This window comes from Python bivittatus, unplaced genomic scaffold (genome assembly GCF_059951505.1).
Source record: "Python bivittatus isolate LINGU-HERP-01145 unplaced genomic scaffold, Pbiv_v1 ctg000810_np1212, whole genome shotgun sequence".
Lineage (NCBI taxonomy): Eukaryota > Metazoa > Chordata > Lepidosauria > Squamata > Pythonidae > Python > Python bivittatus.
The window spans coordinates 3,322,697-3,338,468 of record NW_028277111.1 but is presented as its reverse complement, the minus strand read 5'-3'; the positions used below and the strand labels follow the sequence as shown (position 1 = coordinate 3,338,468).

At 41.2% G+C, this 15,772-nt stretch overlaps 1 protein-coding gene across 4 annotated transcripts; it reads right to left on the bottom strand.

Annotated features, from left to right (window-relative positions):
* Window positions 1-215: 215 nt before the first annotated feature.
* Window positions 216-15,364, bottom strand: LOC148213940 (neurotrophin receptor-interacting factor homolog). 4 transcript variants are annotated; one of them, XM_088129464.1, is made up of 4 exons: window positions 14,739-15,364; window positions 14,294-14,440; window positions 13,693-13,819; window positions 216-4,466 (listed from the first exon to the last, which is right to left on the bottom strand). In XM_088129464.1, exons 1-4 carry the CDS (start codon window positions 15,117-15,119, stop codon window positions 2,809-2,811), a joined length of 2,313 nt encoding a protein of 770 aa, XP_087985590.1. In that variant the 5' UTR covers window positions 15,120-15,364; the 3' UTR covers window positions 216-2,808. The 4 variants fall into 4 exon arrangements, with proteins under 4 accessions (XP_087985590.1, XP_087985594.1, XP_087985593.1 ...); XM_088129467.1 differs by lacking the exon at window positions 216-4,466 and adding an exon at window positions 9,571-9,678 and having other exon boundaries at window positions 14,739-15,348; XM_088129465.1 differs by lacking the exon at window positions 216-4,466 and adding an exon at window positions 9,808-9,940 and having other exon boundaries at window positions 14,739-15,350.
* Between the last annotated feature and the right edge of the window lie 408 nt (window positions 15,365-15,772).

The window sequence follows — 15,772 nt, the reverse complement described above, 5'->3', positions numbered from 1 at the left end:
TATTGGTCTCTCGCACTCAAACTGTTCCCATAATAGTCAGGAAACCGCCTCAAAGCAACCAGGAAATCAAAACTTAATTTAGTGCCTTGAACGGACCAGTAGAAACCACACCAGGTGCCTTTTGGTAGCCATGGGATTGAAGGCCGGCTCTAAAACCTGCCTCAAACGGGGATGCTGACAAAACCGGAGCCTCCCCTCCTTCTCCTGCTGTATCCCAGGCCTACCCGAAGGGTATCTGCAGCCCACCTTCCCTTAAGCTCTCCCAGCAGAGGCAGATGTTACATGAGGCCATTGCCCCATACGTAAGCTTTTTCCAGGACTTCCATGTAGGAACACCACTGTCCTAATGAAATATACTTTCAGTTTCATAGAGACATGAATTAACTAGAAATTGGGTATGACATCTCTATACTATTGCTGTGGCTCATTAACAGTGTATAGAACATATTAGCCGTGATACTTTAGGTCAGCTGGTTATTCAGGACTTCTTAGTTATCCACATGTATTTTATCACACGTACTGTTTTTTCCCTCTTTTTCCCTGTGTGTGGTATATTCCCTTATAGCTCTGTCTGTATCAATACTATTTTCCTTTTTTCTTTCAATATCTAAGTGTAAGGGAGAAATAAATTAAGACGAAACTTTTATTTTTAAACTTGAGTAATTACGTATCAAAAATTCAGTGGCAAGAGAGAGAAATACAAGGAACTGCTCAATGCACAGTCATGGACTAAAAAGCATCACTGATAGGGAAATCTACATGAGAAGACTCAGGCGGAGGGGAGATGTTAAATCCCACTTTCTTCCAGCCTCTCCCCCACCAGCTTCTGTCTACTCCCACAGAAGAACTAAAGCCTTTTCCCCAAATAAGGAGTTGTGGAGACGCTTCTTTTGGTCAGGTCCTGCTTGCATCAAGGAGGCTGCTGCCTTGTCCAATGGCATCACAGCTCCCGATGCTCCAGTCCTTTTCATCACTCTTATTTTCCTGCCCGCTAAATATGGGCAGCTCTCCTTCCTCCCATAAGAAATGCCCCATGGTCTGAAGAGGGAAGAACACCTCTGAGGAATGCAGTCAGGCAAACAAAGAGCAACAGCACATTTGTCAGTGTGAGGAAACACAAAGTCGGGGAGCAGACGAACCCCCAGAGCCAGACTCAGGAATGCCAAACCACAGCTGGGCTGCAGCCACCAATCTGAGATGGTGGCAATGTGGCTTTGACCAGATGGCAAACGATTGCAAACAAACCCCATTTTATGGACAAGCCCAGAATCAGCAAAGTCCTTTCTGAGTATCATAGCCACCCGACTGCTTTGGATGGTCTCATGCTCTGAATAGTATTTCATATATCATGGAATTTGAAGTTGCCCAACCTGATCCAATTCTGCTCGCTTAGTTCAGTGTGCTCCCTCTTCGCTTTGTGGTTTCAAGTTTCCAAAAATGTGGCTTCATTCTATTCACATTCAATGTTCCATCTTTATATGTTTGAAAAACGAGGAAAACGCCACGCTAATCTGAAGCAGCTCACCAATATTTGGAGTTGCAGGAAAAGAGAAAGAGGGAAATTCATCTACACTTTTACTGACAAAAGATATAGCAGTAGCGTGCTCCATTGGAAAGGGAAAAAATCCCAATTTTTTTATTTTCTTAAATTAAGGGACAAGACTGTAGCAAACTTATGAGTTGGCCAAAAGTCGGCTTTTGGAGAAGAGGAATTATGTTCCTGTTTTTATTAAGGTGGGGGCAGGAGTGGGCTGAGGTACTCATTACTGGCAGTTTCACCACTATTATCATAAAACATTTGTAATATCCAACCATATTCTGCACTGCAGGACAATCTGGAACAAGCCTTTCCTTTCTTCTATGGGAAACTCATCAGATGTTTTCACAGGGCTATTATATCCCTCTTAGTTGATTTTTTTACAAGGCTAAACATTCCCACCAGCTTCAATCTGTTTTCAAGAGACTTAACTTTAACTCTCTGATAAACCCTATTGGCCTCCAATACAACAATCTCAGCTGAAATCTCTTAAACTGGGGAAATACATGACCCTACGTTAGGTCCCACAACATAGGGCGGGACTCATATTTCCTTGGTGAAGAAGACTGAGGAAAATAATAATGTAGTTTTCCTGCTTTTGGCCAAATCCAGAGATCACCAGCTACAATGGGGCAAAAAAGTATTTAATCAGCCACCAATTGTGCAAGTTCTCCCACTTAAAAAGATGAGAGAGGCCTGTAATTTTCATCTTTAAAAATCAGACAATGTGATTTTCTGGATTTTTTCCCCCATTTTGTCTCTCATAGTTGAGGTATACCTATGATGAAAATTACAGGCCTCTCTCATCTTTTTAAGTGGGAGAACTTGCACAATTGGTGGCTGACTAAATACTTTTTTGCCCCACTGTATTCTGATGGGTTGTTTTTTTCTATTAGCCCTTTTTCTGAATATCCTTTGGCAACCTTAGCTCATTTTCAGCCTGAACATTCCTGACACCATCGCTGCAACTGTATGGTATTTGACAGCATTTCCCTTTGGGGCTCTTTCAATCTTTTCCCCTCCTTCAGATATTCCATTCAACACTTTTCTTTACCAAGTCTATTCCACTGCTGGTCCTGAACCTTTCTCCACAGTCCAGACATTCCTCCCAAAATGAGACCTCTTATGGGAAATAAGGGTAGTGCCCCTTTTGAATCTTGTCCCACACATGGCATTTTCAGAGTTCTCCCACATGGATTCCTTTAGGTCTCATAATGCTACTCTTCCAAATGACTGTTACTCCACAGTCCACATACTTGTTATGGTTTCTCTCATGTGTGGATTCTTTCATGTTTTGAAAGATGACTTTTCTGGCTGAAGCTTTTCCCACACTGTGTACATTTGTATGGTTTCTCTCCTGTGTGAATCCTTTTATGTGTAATAAGGTTTCCGTTCTGAGTGAAGCTCTTTCCACATTCCAGGCATTTGTATGGTTTTTCTCCTGTGTGGATCCTTTTATGGCGAATAAAGTCACCGTACTTGCAGAAGCTCTTTCGACACTCTGGGCACCTATATGGTTTCTCCCCCGTGTGAATTCTTACATGGATTCTAAGGTTTGAACATCTACTGAACCTTTTTTCACACTTCAAGCATTTATATGATTTCTCCCCAGTAAAGGTTCGTTGATGATATCTGAGGTCAAAGTTACACGAAAATCTCTTTCCACGCTCTCTGCATTTATATGGCTTCTCTCCTGTGTGCCTTCTTTTATGAGATGTAAGACAACTGCTTTTATTAAAACTCATTCCACACTCCAGGCATTTATATGGTTTCTCTCCTGTATGAATCCTTTTATGACAAATAAAGTAACTGCTGCAATTGAAACTCTTTCCACATTCTTTGCAGTAATATGGTTTCTCCCCTGTGTGAATTCTTTTATGTCGGAAAAGGCTACTGTTGTCACCAAAGCTTTTTCCACACTCCAGGCACCTATAAGGTTTCTCCCCTGTGTGAATTCTTTTATGTCGGAAAAGACCACCTTTCTGACGGAAGTTCTTTCCACACTCCAGACATTGATATGGTTTCTCTCCTGTGTGAATTCTTTCATGTTTCACAAGGTGACAGTTCTGCCTGAAGTTCTTCCCACACTCCAAGCATTTGTATGGCTTTTCTCCTGTGTGGATCCTTTTATGGCAAACTAGGACACTGTTGTCACGGAAGCTCTTTCCACACTCCATACATATATATGGTTTCTCCTCCGTGTGGCTTCTTACGTGCTTCATAAGGTTTGAACGTCCGCTGAACTGTCTCCCACACTGCAGGCATGTATATGGTTTCTCCCCTGTGTGGGATCGTTGATGTCTCGTAAGGTGACCACTCCGACTGAATCTTCTTCCGCACACAAGGCATACATATGGTTTCTCACCTGTGTGAATCCTTTCATGGATGGAAAGTTGACCTCTCTGAGCAAACGTCTTTTCACACTGCAGACATTTATACGGTTTCTCTCTTGGGGGATTTTTTTGTGGTAAAATAAGTAACTGTTTCTTACTGAATCCCTTTCCACACTGATACAGTTCCTCCTCTTTATGGGAAATAAGAGGGCTACTCAAAGTGAAATTGTCCCCACCATTTATAAACGTAGATGGTGCCTCTTTGATGTATGCTTGGTGATGTAAAGCAAGATAGCAGGTAGGATCGATACTTTGCCCACCCTCTTGATATTCATACTGTTCCTCTTCAGTCTGGGTTGTACAATGTTTAGTGAAATCAGATTTCTCTTTGTCTCTTTTGCTACATGCGAGATACTTTCCCTCTTCTTCTTGGTGAACTTGCTGGGTTGGGAGGTCAAGAATTTCACTGTATCCAGGAGAAGATTTCTTCCCTCCATTCCTTATGCAGCTTTTCTTACTCCTTTGTTCTTCAGACTTGATCATCTGGAATAGTGCTACGCTGCACTCCTTGTGATTTTCATCTTCCTCTCTGTAAGCTGATTTGAAGAAAAAAGAAAGGAAAAAAAGTTAATGCTGCAGATGTTATTCCTGCATATTGAAGATTTTGCTGGTTTCCTTTTTCTTTGCTTAGAAGAAACCAAGCTTTCATTTTACTTAGGGTTCTGCCTTTGGACTATTTCCCATTTTAGTTTCATGAGAAATATGTGAAAAAACTCTGCTCTTTGGTGTCCAAAGACCAAATCATCAGGAACAGGGGGGCATCAAGAACAAAATGTAAAAATAAGAAACAACTTTAGAGAAGGAGGGACCCTGAGAAAAATGACAGAATTTGAAATAGTTATACAGAATAAAGATAATTTCTTAGGACATATTTACAGATTGCTACTTAAATATGGTATCGAGACAGGACAAATAAAAAACTATATCATAATATTATAAAAATAAAATTTGAATTAAGACTACAAATATTTTTGTTAGGTATCGTCCCAGAGAACATAAATGAAAGAAAGGTACTATAATTTATTAAGAAACATGCTACCAGTAGACGTTTTGGGGACTACAAATGAGGAATATGCAACAATGGAAAAACTGTCTGCATATTTCACAGCAGAATAGGAATGCTTCCCTTATATAAAATATATCACACAGCAAGGCAAGCTAAGACAGTGAGAATGTGTTTTTTGGAGAAAGAGAGAAACTTTTTAAAAATAAAAATAATATATAGGAGTAGTTTTGTATATACAATCAAAATTGAATCCACAATTGATTTTGACTGATGATGGAGGAAGATATGTGGCAGTTGAAATTAGTATACAAGGAGTCAAAACATTAGTTGTTGGACTCTATGCTCCAAATGTTGACAAAGGGATATTTTATAAAAATTTGATGGATAAATTGATGGACTTACAATACAAGAATTGGTGCCTTATGGGTGATTGGAATGGGGTGATTTCTCCCATGAAAGATAAACAGTTCCCAAAGGGGCTGAGAGTTAAACAAGAAAAACTACCCGAAACATTCTTTGATTTGAAAGACATGTTGGACTTACAAGATATTTGGAGACTTTTAAACGGAAATTGCAAGGAATATACATATCATTCCAAGAGATTCAAGTCCTTTTCTTGAAAAGATATGTTTTTGATTTCTAAAACTTTGAAGATGGATATTACTAAAGTTGAAATATTACCTAAGACTTTTTCAGACCATAATCCTGTTAAGTTGACTATTAAAGGGAAAAAGAGTACATTTCGATGGAGACTAAATGAGACAATTTTACGGAAAAATGAAATAGTAGATACTTGTAAAAAAAAGATAAGAGATTTTTTTCAATTGAATATGAATAAAGGCACTAACACACAGACTGTTTGGGATGCTAGCAAGGCTTACATGAGAGGTTATTTCATTCAATATAATGCACAGTTGAAGAGTAAGAAACAAGAGAAGATGCAATTGATTTTAGATGAAATTAAAAACAAAGAGATTGAGATGAGAAACAATCCATTGGATGAGACTTTGAATACACACATTAAATTTTTACAAAAACAAATCTCAATGTTAATGATACAGGAATTAGAAACTCAATTGAAATTTACGAAACAGAAATATTTTGAATCTGCGAATAAACCAGATAGATGGCTAGCTTATAAATTGCGTAAACAAAGACAGAAAAGATTAATTTCTAAAATACAATACGAGGGGAAGACTTTAATGGATAATGCAGGCATTCAAGAGGCCTTTTTTTGTTATTATTCATCATTATATAAAAAACAAGATGTTCATTCAGATGATATTGACAAATATTTGTCGAAACAAAAATTACCTATTCTCACTGATCAACAGAGAAAATTACTTAATGATCCCATCACATTAGAGGAAATATCAACTGCCTTTAAGAAAATTAATTGTGGAAAAGCCCCTGGCCCAGATGGTTTATCAGCGACTTATTATAAATATTTTGAGGAAGAGCTTTGTCTTCCTTTACAAATGACTATGAATTCAATTTTGGACACAGGTGTAATGCCAGAAACTTGGAAAGAAGCCCATATTACCTTGATTCCAAAAGATCAACAGGATTTGAACTTGACAAAGAATTATAGACCAATATCTCTATTGAACAACAATTATATTTACAACAATTTTAGCGGAAAGAATGAAGAATATTCTTGTAAAATTTATCCATCAGGATCAAGCAGGATTTTTACCAAAAAGAAAAATTAGAGATAATATCAGAAATGTCTAGGATATATTAGAATACCTGGAACAACATTATGAAAAACAAGCAGCTTTGATATTTTTGGATTCTGAAAAAGCCTTTGACAATTTAAATTGGACTTTTATGTTTAAAGTTTTGGATTCTATGAAATTTGGGGAAAATTTTGTTAAATGCATTAAATCAATATATACACCACAAACTGCAAAAATAATTATTAACGGAGACATTACTAAACCATGTGAAATTCAAAAAGGTATGAGACAAGGATTATTATTTATATTGGTTCTAGAAGTATTACTTAGAGATATTAGACAAAATGATAACATTTTGGGAATAAGAGTTAAAAAAGAAGAATATAAGTTAAGAGCCTTTGCTGATGACCTAGTCATTACTTTAGAAAACCCACTGGAGGGGGTTGAATCGTTAATGCAAAAATTGAGAGACTTCGGGTTGCTAGCAGGGTTCAAAGTAAACATACAAAAAACAATGGTTTTAACTAAAAATATGGATTTCTATCAACAGAAGAAACTGAATGAACTAACTGGATTTACAATAGAGAAAAAATAAAATACCTGGGAGTATATTTGACATCTAAGAATGCTGGTTTATTTCAGAATAATTATGTTCCACTCTGGACAGATATTAAAAAAGATTGAGACCGATGGGAAAAGTTACAATTGTCATTATTAGGAAGAATATCGGTGATTAAAATGAATATTTTGCCGTGAATTCCTTATCTTTTCCAGACAATTCCAATATTGACTTCAGAGGCACCCTTTAAACAATGGCAACGCGACATTTCTAAGTTTATATGGCAAGGGAAAAAACCAAGAATAAAATATAAAATTTTGCAAGATGTGAAAGAAAGAGGTGGTTTGGGTCTTCCCGATTTGAAATTGTACAATGTAGCTTGCTGTTTAGTATGGCTTAAAGAATGGATTACCTTGAGAAATGAAAAATTATTAAATTTGGAAGGTTATAATTTGAGATTTGGATGGCACGGATATTTGTGGTATGATAAAGTTAAAGTTACTGTGGACTTTAAAAACCACTATATTAGAAGATCTTTATTAAAAGTTTGGATTAAATGCAGACCACTTTTATGCCCTAAGATGCCGATGTGGACTTCTATACAAGAAGCTTTTTATAAAACTGAAACAAGAGATAAAAATAAATGGATGAGATACAAAGACTTATTAGAAAAAGAACAAGGAGAATATAAAATCAAATCAAAAGAACAATTGGTTTTAGAAGGACATACTTTTCAATGGCTTTCTTATATGCAATATAAAGAAAAATTCAAAATCGATAAAAAAGAATTTGGATTTCAACAGAATAAATCGGAATCTGAAACTCAACTATGTGAAACAGATGAGCACTTAATAGCAAAAATGTATAAATTATTGTTGAGAAAAGAAATGGTTGAAGAACAAGTTAAAGAATGCATGATTAAATGGACAAAAAATATTGGATATAATATACATATGGAGCAATGGGAAAATATGTGGCCTAAAGGATTAAAATTTACTTTATGTTATAATCTGAAAGAACATTTTTATAAAATGATGTATCGATGGTACATGACACCCCAAAGATTATCAAGGATGTATGGGACAATTTCCAACATTTGTTGGAAATGTAACCAACAAGAAGGGTCGTTTTACCATATGTGGTGGACATGTAAAATTGCAAAGAAATTTTGGACTCAAATACAATCTTTGATGCAGAGCATACTACAAATACAGGTTCCATTTAAACCAGAACTATTCCTGTTCGGGATAATGGACTTTCAAATCGGAAAGCATCTTATCAGAATTACTCAATACATGATTACCGCAGCAAGACTTTTGTATGCACAATTTTAGAAAACCCAGACACTACCAACAATACAAGAATGGTTGCTAAAACTGATGGAAATGGCAGAAAATGATAAACTGACTTCTTTATTAAAAGAAAAATCAAATCATTATTACCTTAAGGAATGGAAACCATTGATGGACTATTTGCAAAATGCAGGGGGGCAAAGCTTACATGGGGATTTGAACATTAGATTATAAATTTATTTGGATTTGTTTTGACAAAGAATTATTCCTATTTAATGCATTAACTAGCACTTATAACACTCTTACTATTCTCAAGACCAGATATAGATTGGAAGCTATCTATTTTTCATATCTTTCTTCTTTGCCTTTACTTTATCTCACGTTTTCTTTTTCTTTTTCCTATAATTTGTATTTTTCATTTTCTTTTTCATTTCTGACTTTTAACCTTGTAATTTAAAATTTCAATAAACTATTATTATAACAGAAAAATAATATAATTAAAATGTCCAAAGCAGAAATGAGCAATAAAGTCCAAAGTATAAAATTATTCAAGTAGCAATTAGTGGCAGTGAGAAAAACGGGGGGCTACCAGAGTGCCCTTTTAATATATATAGATTTTTAAATGTTTGTTTTGCTTTATGTTTTCCCAAAATCCCTTAAGTATGTATATGTATATGTACCCTTTTCTTTTCTTTTTGTTTTCTTCCTCATATGTTTCACTTAACCAATAAAAAAGAAGAGATGTTTAAAAAATGTGAAAATGTTCAAAAGATTTTCGGATTACATCCTTTTCATACTATTTTAGAAATGACCTCATTTGCATTTATGCTGTTGGAAATGCAGTGAAATTAATGCTTTATTTAAATATATTGTTCTATTTGTTTATTTGCTTTATACAGCCACTCATCTCACACATGTGACTCTGGGCAGCTACAATCAAAAACATAAAAGCAAATAAAAGACATAAGATGAAATAAACACAGTAAGCACCCAGAAATTGTAAAATAACCATCAAAAAAGCCAAGAGACAGGCTCTATCACACTTCCAGGGCTCCAGGCCCAGGCACAAATCAAGGGTCAGGGCGAACCTAATCTCAGCTGGAATGATGTTCCACAGGCCAGGTGCCACGGAAGAAAAGGTCTTGCCCACCAACACTCCTCAGCCAATGGGACCCGGAGCATGTCTACGTCAAGCAGGACAGGAAGGAACAACTGAGGAGAGAAGGACCTGTACGTAGCTTGGTCCAAAGCTATGAACGGCTTTAAAGGTAACCACCAGCACCTTGAATTGCACTGGAAGCATACTGGTAGCCAATGCAGCTCGTGGACCAGAGGTGTCCCATGTGCCTTGACAGCGGCTCTAACTCGTGTTATATTGGGTTTGCTCCTTGTCTCCCTCCAGTGGGCCCTAGGCTCTCTTCTCCCACTTCATCTCCCTCAGCTCCTCCAGAAATGTGGGAGAGTTCTGGGATACCTGGGAGGGGAGAGGCTGCTCAGGCACAATCCGATCCAAAACCCCAACCGCTCTCTCATTCCGGGTGCCCACCAGGGCCTCAGTCAGACCGAGCAGCAGGCCCTCCGGAAGAACCCCAGGCTCCTTCTGGAAGCCTTTTGGGTCCATCGCCTGCCTGGGGCGGACCACTCTAAGAGGTCCAGCCTCCCTGCGGTGGGGGTGGCGCCAGAGAACTGAGGGGTTACCAGACAGTGGTCTGACCGTGACAGTGGAGAAACTGAAATCTCTCCTCAAAGCACATTACCTTGCCACTGCTCAGACAAAAACAAAACAAAACAAAACAGGTCAGGTATAGGACCACTGATATGCGTCGGGCCCTGCATGGCCTGGGAAGGCCCGTGGCTGTCATGCCTCTGACCTTGCGTCCACAGAAGGCACGTTGAAGTTCCCCAACACCATCAGCCTGCAGAATCCCACTGCCAACCCGGCCACAGAATCAAGGATCTCAGGCAGGAAGGTTGGTACGTAGCAGGGAGGCTGGTACAGTAGCAACAACTCTTCCATTTCGGTAAGAAGCACTGACATGGCTAAATTCAACTTTGTTGTTTAAAGTTTATCACACAGGAGTTGGCTTTTGGAGAAAAAACATGGGCTTATAGTCAAAAGACTTGCTGTTCAGCACTGGAAAGACAAACAGATGGCTCCAGTATTCAGTGGTTTGCAGAACTGATCACGGAACAACCAACTGGTTCAAAAGAGGGAAAGGAGTATGACAAGGCTGTACGCTGTCACTCTGCTTCGTTAACTTATACGCAGGGTACATCATGAGAAATGCCAGGCTGGAAGAATCACAAGCTGGAATTAAGATTGCAGGGAGAAACATCAACCACCTCAGATATGCAGATGATACCACCCTAATGGCAGAAAGTGAAGAAGAACTAAAGAGCCTCTTGATGAGGGTGAAAGAGGAGAGTGCAAAAGCTCGCTTGAAACTCAACGTTCAAAAAAACTAAGGTCATGGCATCTGGACCCATCAATTCCTGGCAAATAGAAGGGGTAGAAATGGAAGCAGTAACAGACTTCATTTATTTGGGCTCCAAGATCACCACAGACGGAGACTGCAGCCATGAAATTAAAAGACGTTTGCTCCTTGGGAGGAAAGCTATGGCAAACCTAGATAGCATATTAAAAAGGAGAGGCATCACTTTGCCAACAAAGATCCGCATAATCAAAGCTATGGTTTTTCCTGTAGCAATGTATGGCTGTGAGAGCTGGACCATAAAGAAGGCTGAGTGCCAAAGAATTGATGCCTTTGAACTGTGGTGCTGGAGAAGACTCTTGAGAGTCCCCTGGACTGCTAGGAGGTCAAACAAGTCAATCTTAAAGGAAATCAACCCTGACTGCTCATTGGAAGGATTGATAATGAAGCTCAAGCTCAGATACTTTGGTCACCTAATGCGAAGAGAGGACTCTTTGGAAAAGACCCTGACGCTGGGAAAGACTGAAGGCAAAAGGAGAAGAGGACGGCAGAGGATGAGATGGCTAGATAGCACCACTGAAGCAATGAGCATGAAACTGAGCAAACTCAGGGAGGCAGTGAAGGACAGGAAGGCCTGGCGCGATATGATTCACGGGGTCACGAAGATTCAGACACAACTTGACTGAACAACAACAATGGATGCCTCTAATGAATAATGGCCTCAACATACATTTTGCATGCTTCTTTTTTTCAGCTGATTTCCTTCTTTTCTAATTTTCTGTATTCCTTTAATCGCTTTTTTGTATTTACCTAATTAAAACAACACACATTATTATTTAAATAAAAAATAATTTAAAAGATGAAGGAATTGTGGACGTCTTCAACTGATGTCTTGACATTTATCCTAGCAAATACAAGATAGGTTTTGGGAATGTCCCACAGGGTACAGTCATGCACCTAGCCTGAATTCATCAGGGCATTTCAAATGACAGGGAAAAGGACATCTATCAATCCCTACCCGATCTGTCCTAAGGTGAATGTCACCCACAAATATAAAAAAATCTCTGAAAATATGACGGTCGAAGTACAAAGTAAAAGGAATTTTTTCCGGCAAGGATAAGAACTTGTAATGGACGGAAGGAATGACCTTGAGGAACAGGAGAAAGAGGCTCTACCAAGACAACAGTCAGATAAAAGAAACCCGAGCCTGGGGTAGAGCTGTAACCTGAGAAAGCGTCTCAGGCAAGCCCCTCCCTACTTCTCACAAAGAGAAAGGGAGCGAAGGAGGAAGGAAGTGAATTCAACCTTGCAAGATTCCGTTACTATTCTATAAAACCAGTGTTAGCCTGTGTGACTTTGGTTTTTCTAGTCTGGTCTACCTGAAAGGGCTGACATCCATCCTGCAAGTCCATTATTCCCTTTGTAGGAAGGCAGAAGCTCCTGCTTTGGATCCTACACAGGGCTTGCTGAAATATTGAGAAAAGAGCTGGTGAGGCAAAGCACCCTGAATCATGTGGAAGAACTGTTTCAATGTTACGTGATCACAGATGGCAGGCTGGAAGAGTTGAGGCAGAGAAAAAATAGTAAGTGGAAAAGACTTTACGGTCTCCCTTTCCCCATACACTTCCTCCACCTGAGGGCCTCCTGGGAATGCAGCACAGGAGAACCCATCCACATTGGACCACCACATCTGCATTTCATTCCCATGGCCCAGATTCAGATTTCTCTGGAAATTTGGGGGGGGGACCACTGAGGCTGATGAGGGAGGTGATTTAATGGGCAGAAGGAACGACCTTGGCAGAGAAGAGGAAGAGCTGCTACCAAGACAACGGTCAGATAAAAGAAATCTGAATCTAAGGTAGAAGTATAATATGCGAAAACCTTTCAGATAAGACCCTCCGTAGTTCTTATGAAGCCAAAACTGAATTTCAACCCATGTTCAGCATACAAAGAGGAAGGAACAATTGGTCAATGAGCAATTGGCTTAATTCACAACTGTTTTGAGTTTGTATTTTCCAATTCATAATATTATTACTTTAAAAATAAAAGGAGGGGCGTTACCTTCTTGGTCTTTAAAATATTATGCTCTTTTTTCTCCTCTTCTAGTCGGTTACATCTATTCACTGGCCCTTTCCATTATATTTTACACAGGAATTCTCAATTTGAGACTCTAATGCATCGATACTACTCATTTGTCTTCTATGTTCACCTATTATTATTACCTTTATCCTGTCCCTCCTGGTTCTTAGTTACTCTTTTTTTTATTTATGATCTATTTAACAATCTAGAATTAAAATCTGAACCATGGTTTGGAATAATGCATTGATACAATTTCTGATCGCTTCAAACTCATTCATTAATTCTTTTCGGTCCATCCATTTGTTCTCAGCCCTGCAGGGAGTTTACAACGGATTTACCCAGAGCCAAAAAAGGCCCTTTGAATAAACACCCAGTAGGACAAACGCTACTGGTTATTAGGCAGCCTAGGAAACTCGGTGGTTGTAAGGAACAGATGTCACAGAGGTACAGGACAGTAACTTACTCACCTAAAGCTGTTCAGGTTATCTGCTCTTCACTCAGATCAGAGAATAAAAGCTCAGTTGAGAAAGGACCCTGTAAAGCATCTACCAATGTCTCTGTTTATTTACTTCATCTCAGTTTATTTACTTCGGTGTTAGGATCAAAACAAAACAAAACCAGAATTTCCTTCTTCTAGCTAGAAGCTGCTTTCTCACTGCTTGGATAACACACACTTTCCACAATTAATTCAACCCAAAGCAAAGCAGGTCCTTACCCAGAGTGGCCACATGCCTGGAATTCTCCAGCGTGACTTCCCCGTGTAAGGCTCTCTGGCTGGGATCCAGCAGCGCCCACTCCTCCTCCGTAAAATACACAGCCACCTCCTCAAAGGACACCAAGCCCTGAAAGTCAAAGGAAACGTTCCTCACCAGAAGCCCCAGGAAGTTCTCTCCCAGATTTCCAACTTTCTAAAAATGAGTTTTGCAAGAGAGAAAATGCTCCTTTTTGAAATAACGTATTACCCGGTTGTATAGTTGCCTCTCCTAATATATTAATAAAATTAATAATAAAAGTGAGTAAATGAAAGAGGGGATTCCTCTTCTTGTCCATGCACAAGACAGCAAAGGGCTTTATTTTAAATAAAGTACTGTAACCTACTGCAGGCACAAAAAACTTAAATACTCAACTGTTTCCATGAATGAATTTGAGTTCTCAACATAACACTTCGATAAGCTGCTGTTATACAACCACCTTGAAAAGAGATCCAACCTGTTGAGTCCTGACCTCCTTAACCAGATCTGCACTGAATCTCATGAAAAAACCAGACCCCCCCCCCCGGCCCCCCATGTTTCCCTGCTCTGATGAAGCTTCCCTACCTGAGCTGTTGCTGATTCACCAGAAAGAGGAGCTGGATCCTCCTCAGAGATCCTTCCCAACAGATGCCCCATAGAGAGACCGGAGAGAGCTTCTCCGCCTTCAGGAGATACCGAGACCATTTCCACTTTCCTCAAGGGCTCCTGCATCTGAAATAACAGCCAGGATCAAAGAAGAAGAAAAGCGAAACCAACTGAACATGAGGAGGAGGAGGAGACTCTTCTCTGCCTCCAAAGCTCGAAGCGGAGATCCACGTACACTTGGGATCCCCCTTCCTCCTGCGGAATAACCTGGGTGGGCAAACACAACGCTGTGCCTGAAAACGGAGGGAAACCAAAGTCCCTTCTACCGTTAGAAGCCGCACTGGGGGCGGGCAAGGCAGTTCGGGAAACAAGGACTCCTTGTTCCTCCTCGGGCATCCTCCCAGGACCATCACCATCCTCTCACCTGCCGCCTCTTCTCCTCCGCTTGGCTCAGCAGGAAGCCCTCGGCCAGCGCCACCGCCTGGGAGCAGGTCTCTGCTCCGCACTCCCGCACCCAGCTCTCCATCTCCGCGGGCAGGACGGCCAGGAACTGCTCCAGGATCACCAGGTCCACCACCTGAGCTTTGGTGCTCCTGTCGGGCTTCAGCCACTGATGGCACAGCTGCTGCAGGCGGCTGCACACTGCCCGCGGCCCCTGGGACTCCCGGTAGCACAGCCTTCGGAAGCGCTCGGCGCCTGAGCTGGGGGGCTCCTCGGGCCAGCGCTGCCCTCCCTCCTCGGGCTCCGCGGCACGACGGCCTCGGGCTGCGCCTCCCGCCCCTGGCCCTGTTCCTGGCCAGTCCATCTTGCGGGCCTCTCAGGCCAAGCTTCCCCGGCGGCGCCTACTCCGCTCCTCTCCTTCCCGGCCGCATTGGGCGAAGGGCCCCTCGCGCTGTGGGAAGCAGGTCCTCGATATCCCCTTCCCGGCTTGCAGGGAACGAAGCCTCCGGGGCAGGCGGGTTGGCGCTCCCTCGCGCTCCGGCCCCGGGGAAGCGCAGCCGCAACCCACTCCCGGCCCTCCGCTCCCGCCGCAGCGCCCCGCCCTCGCCGTCCCCGGGAGCCTCGGCCTGCGGGCGAGAGAGCGCTCCTTCCTAGAGAGGCTTTCCTGAAGGAGGCAAGTGCCGGCCGAGCTCTTCTGCGCATGCTCCGACCCACTCTGAAGGGAGGAACTTGCCAGGTCTGCAATTGAGCTGTCGCTGGGGGGATTGTGTGATGGAATGGAACTAGGAAGGCCAGGCTCAGCGAGATAAGCGTTTTCTTAGTTCTCCGCGAGGCCGTGGGAACTACGAGAGGATGAGGCTGGCCCCTCCCTGAGGAATGCACGGTGGGCTGGCTGGCTGGGGAGCTGGGGTTTCGGTCTGGGGAGACTGACGTCAGCTTTAGCCCAAAGAACTCCAAGAGACAATGCAAAATCAGTTCAGCTATGTTTCTTAGCTACAACCTCTAGCAAGAATCTCC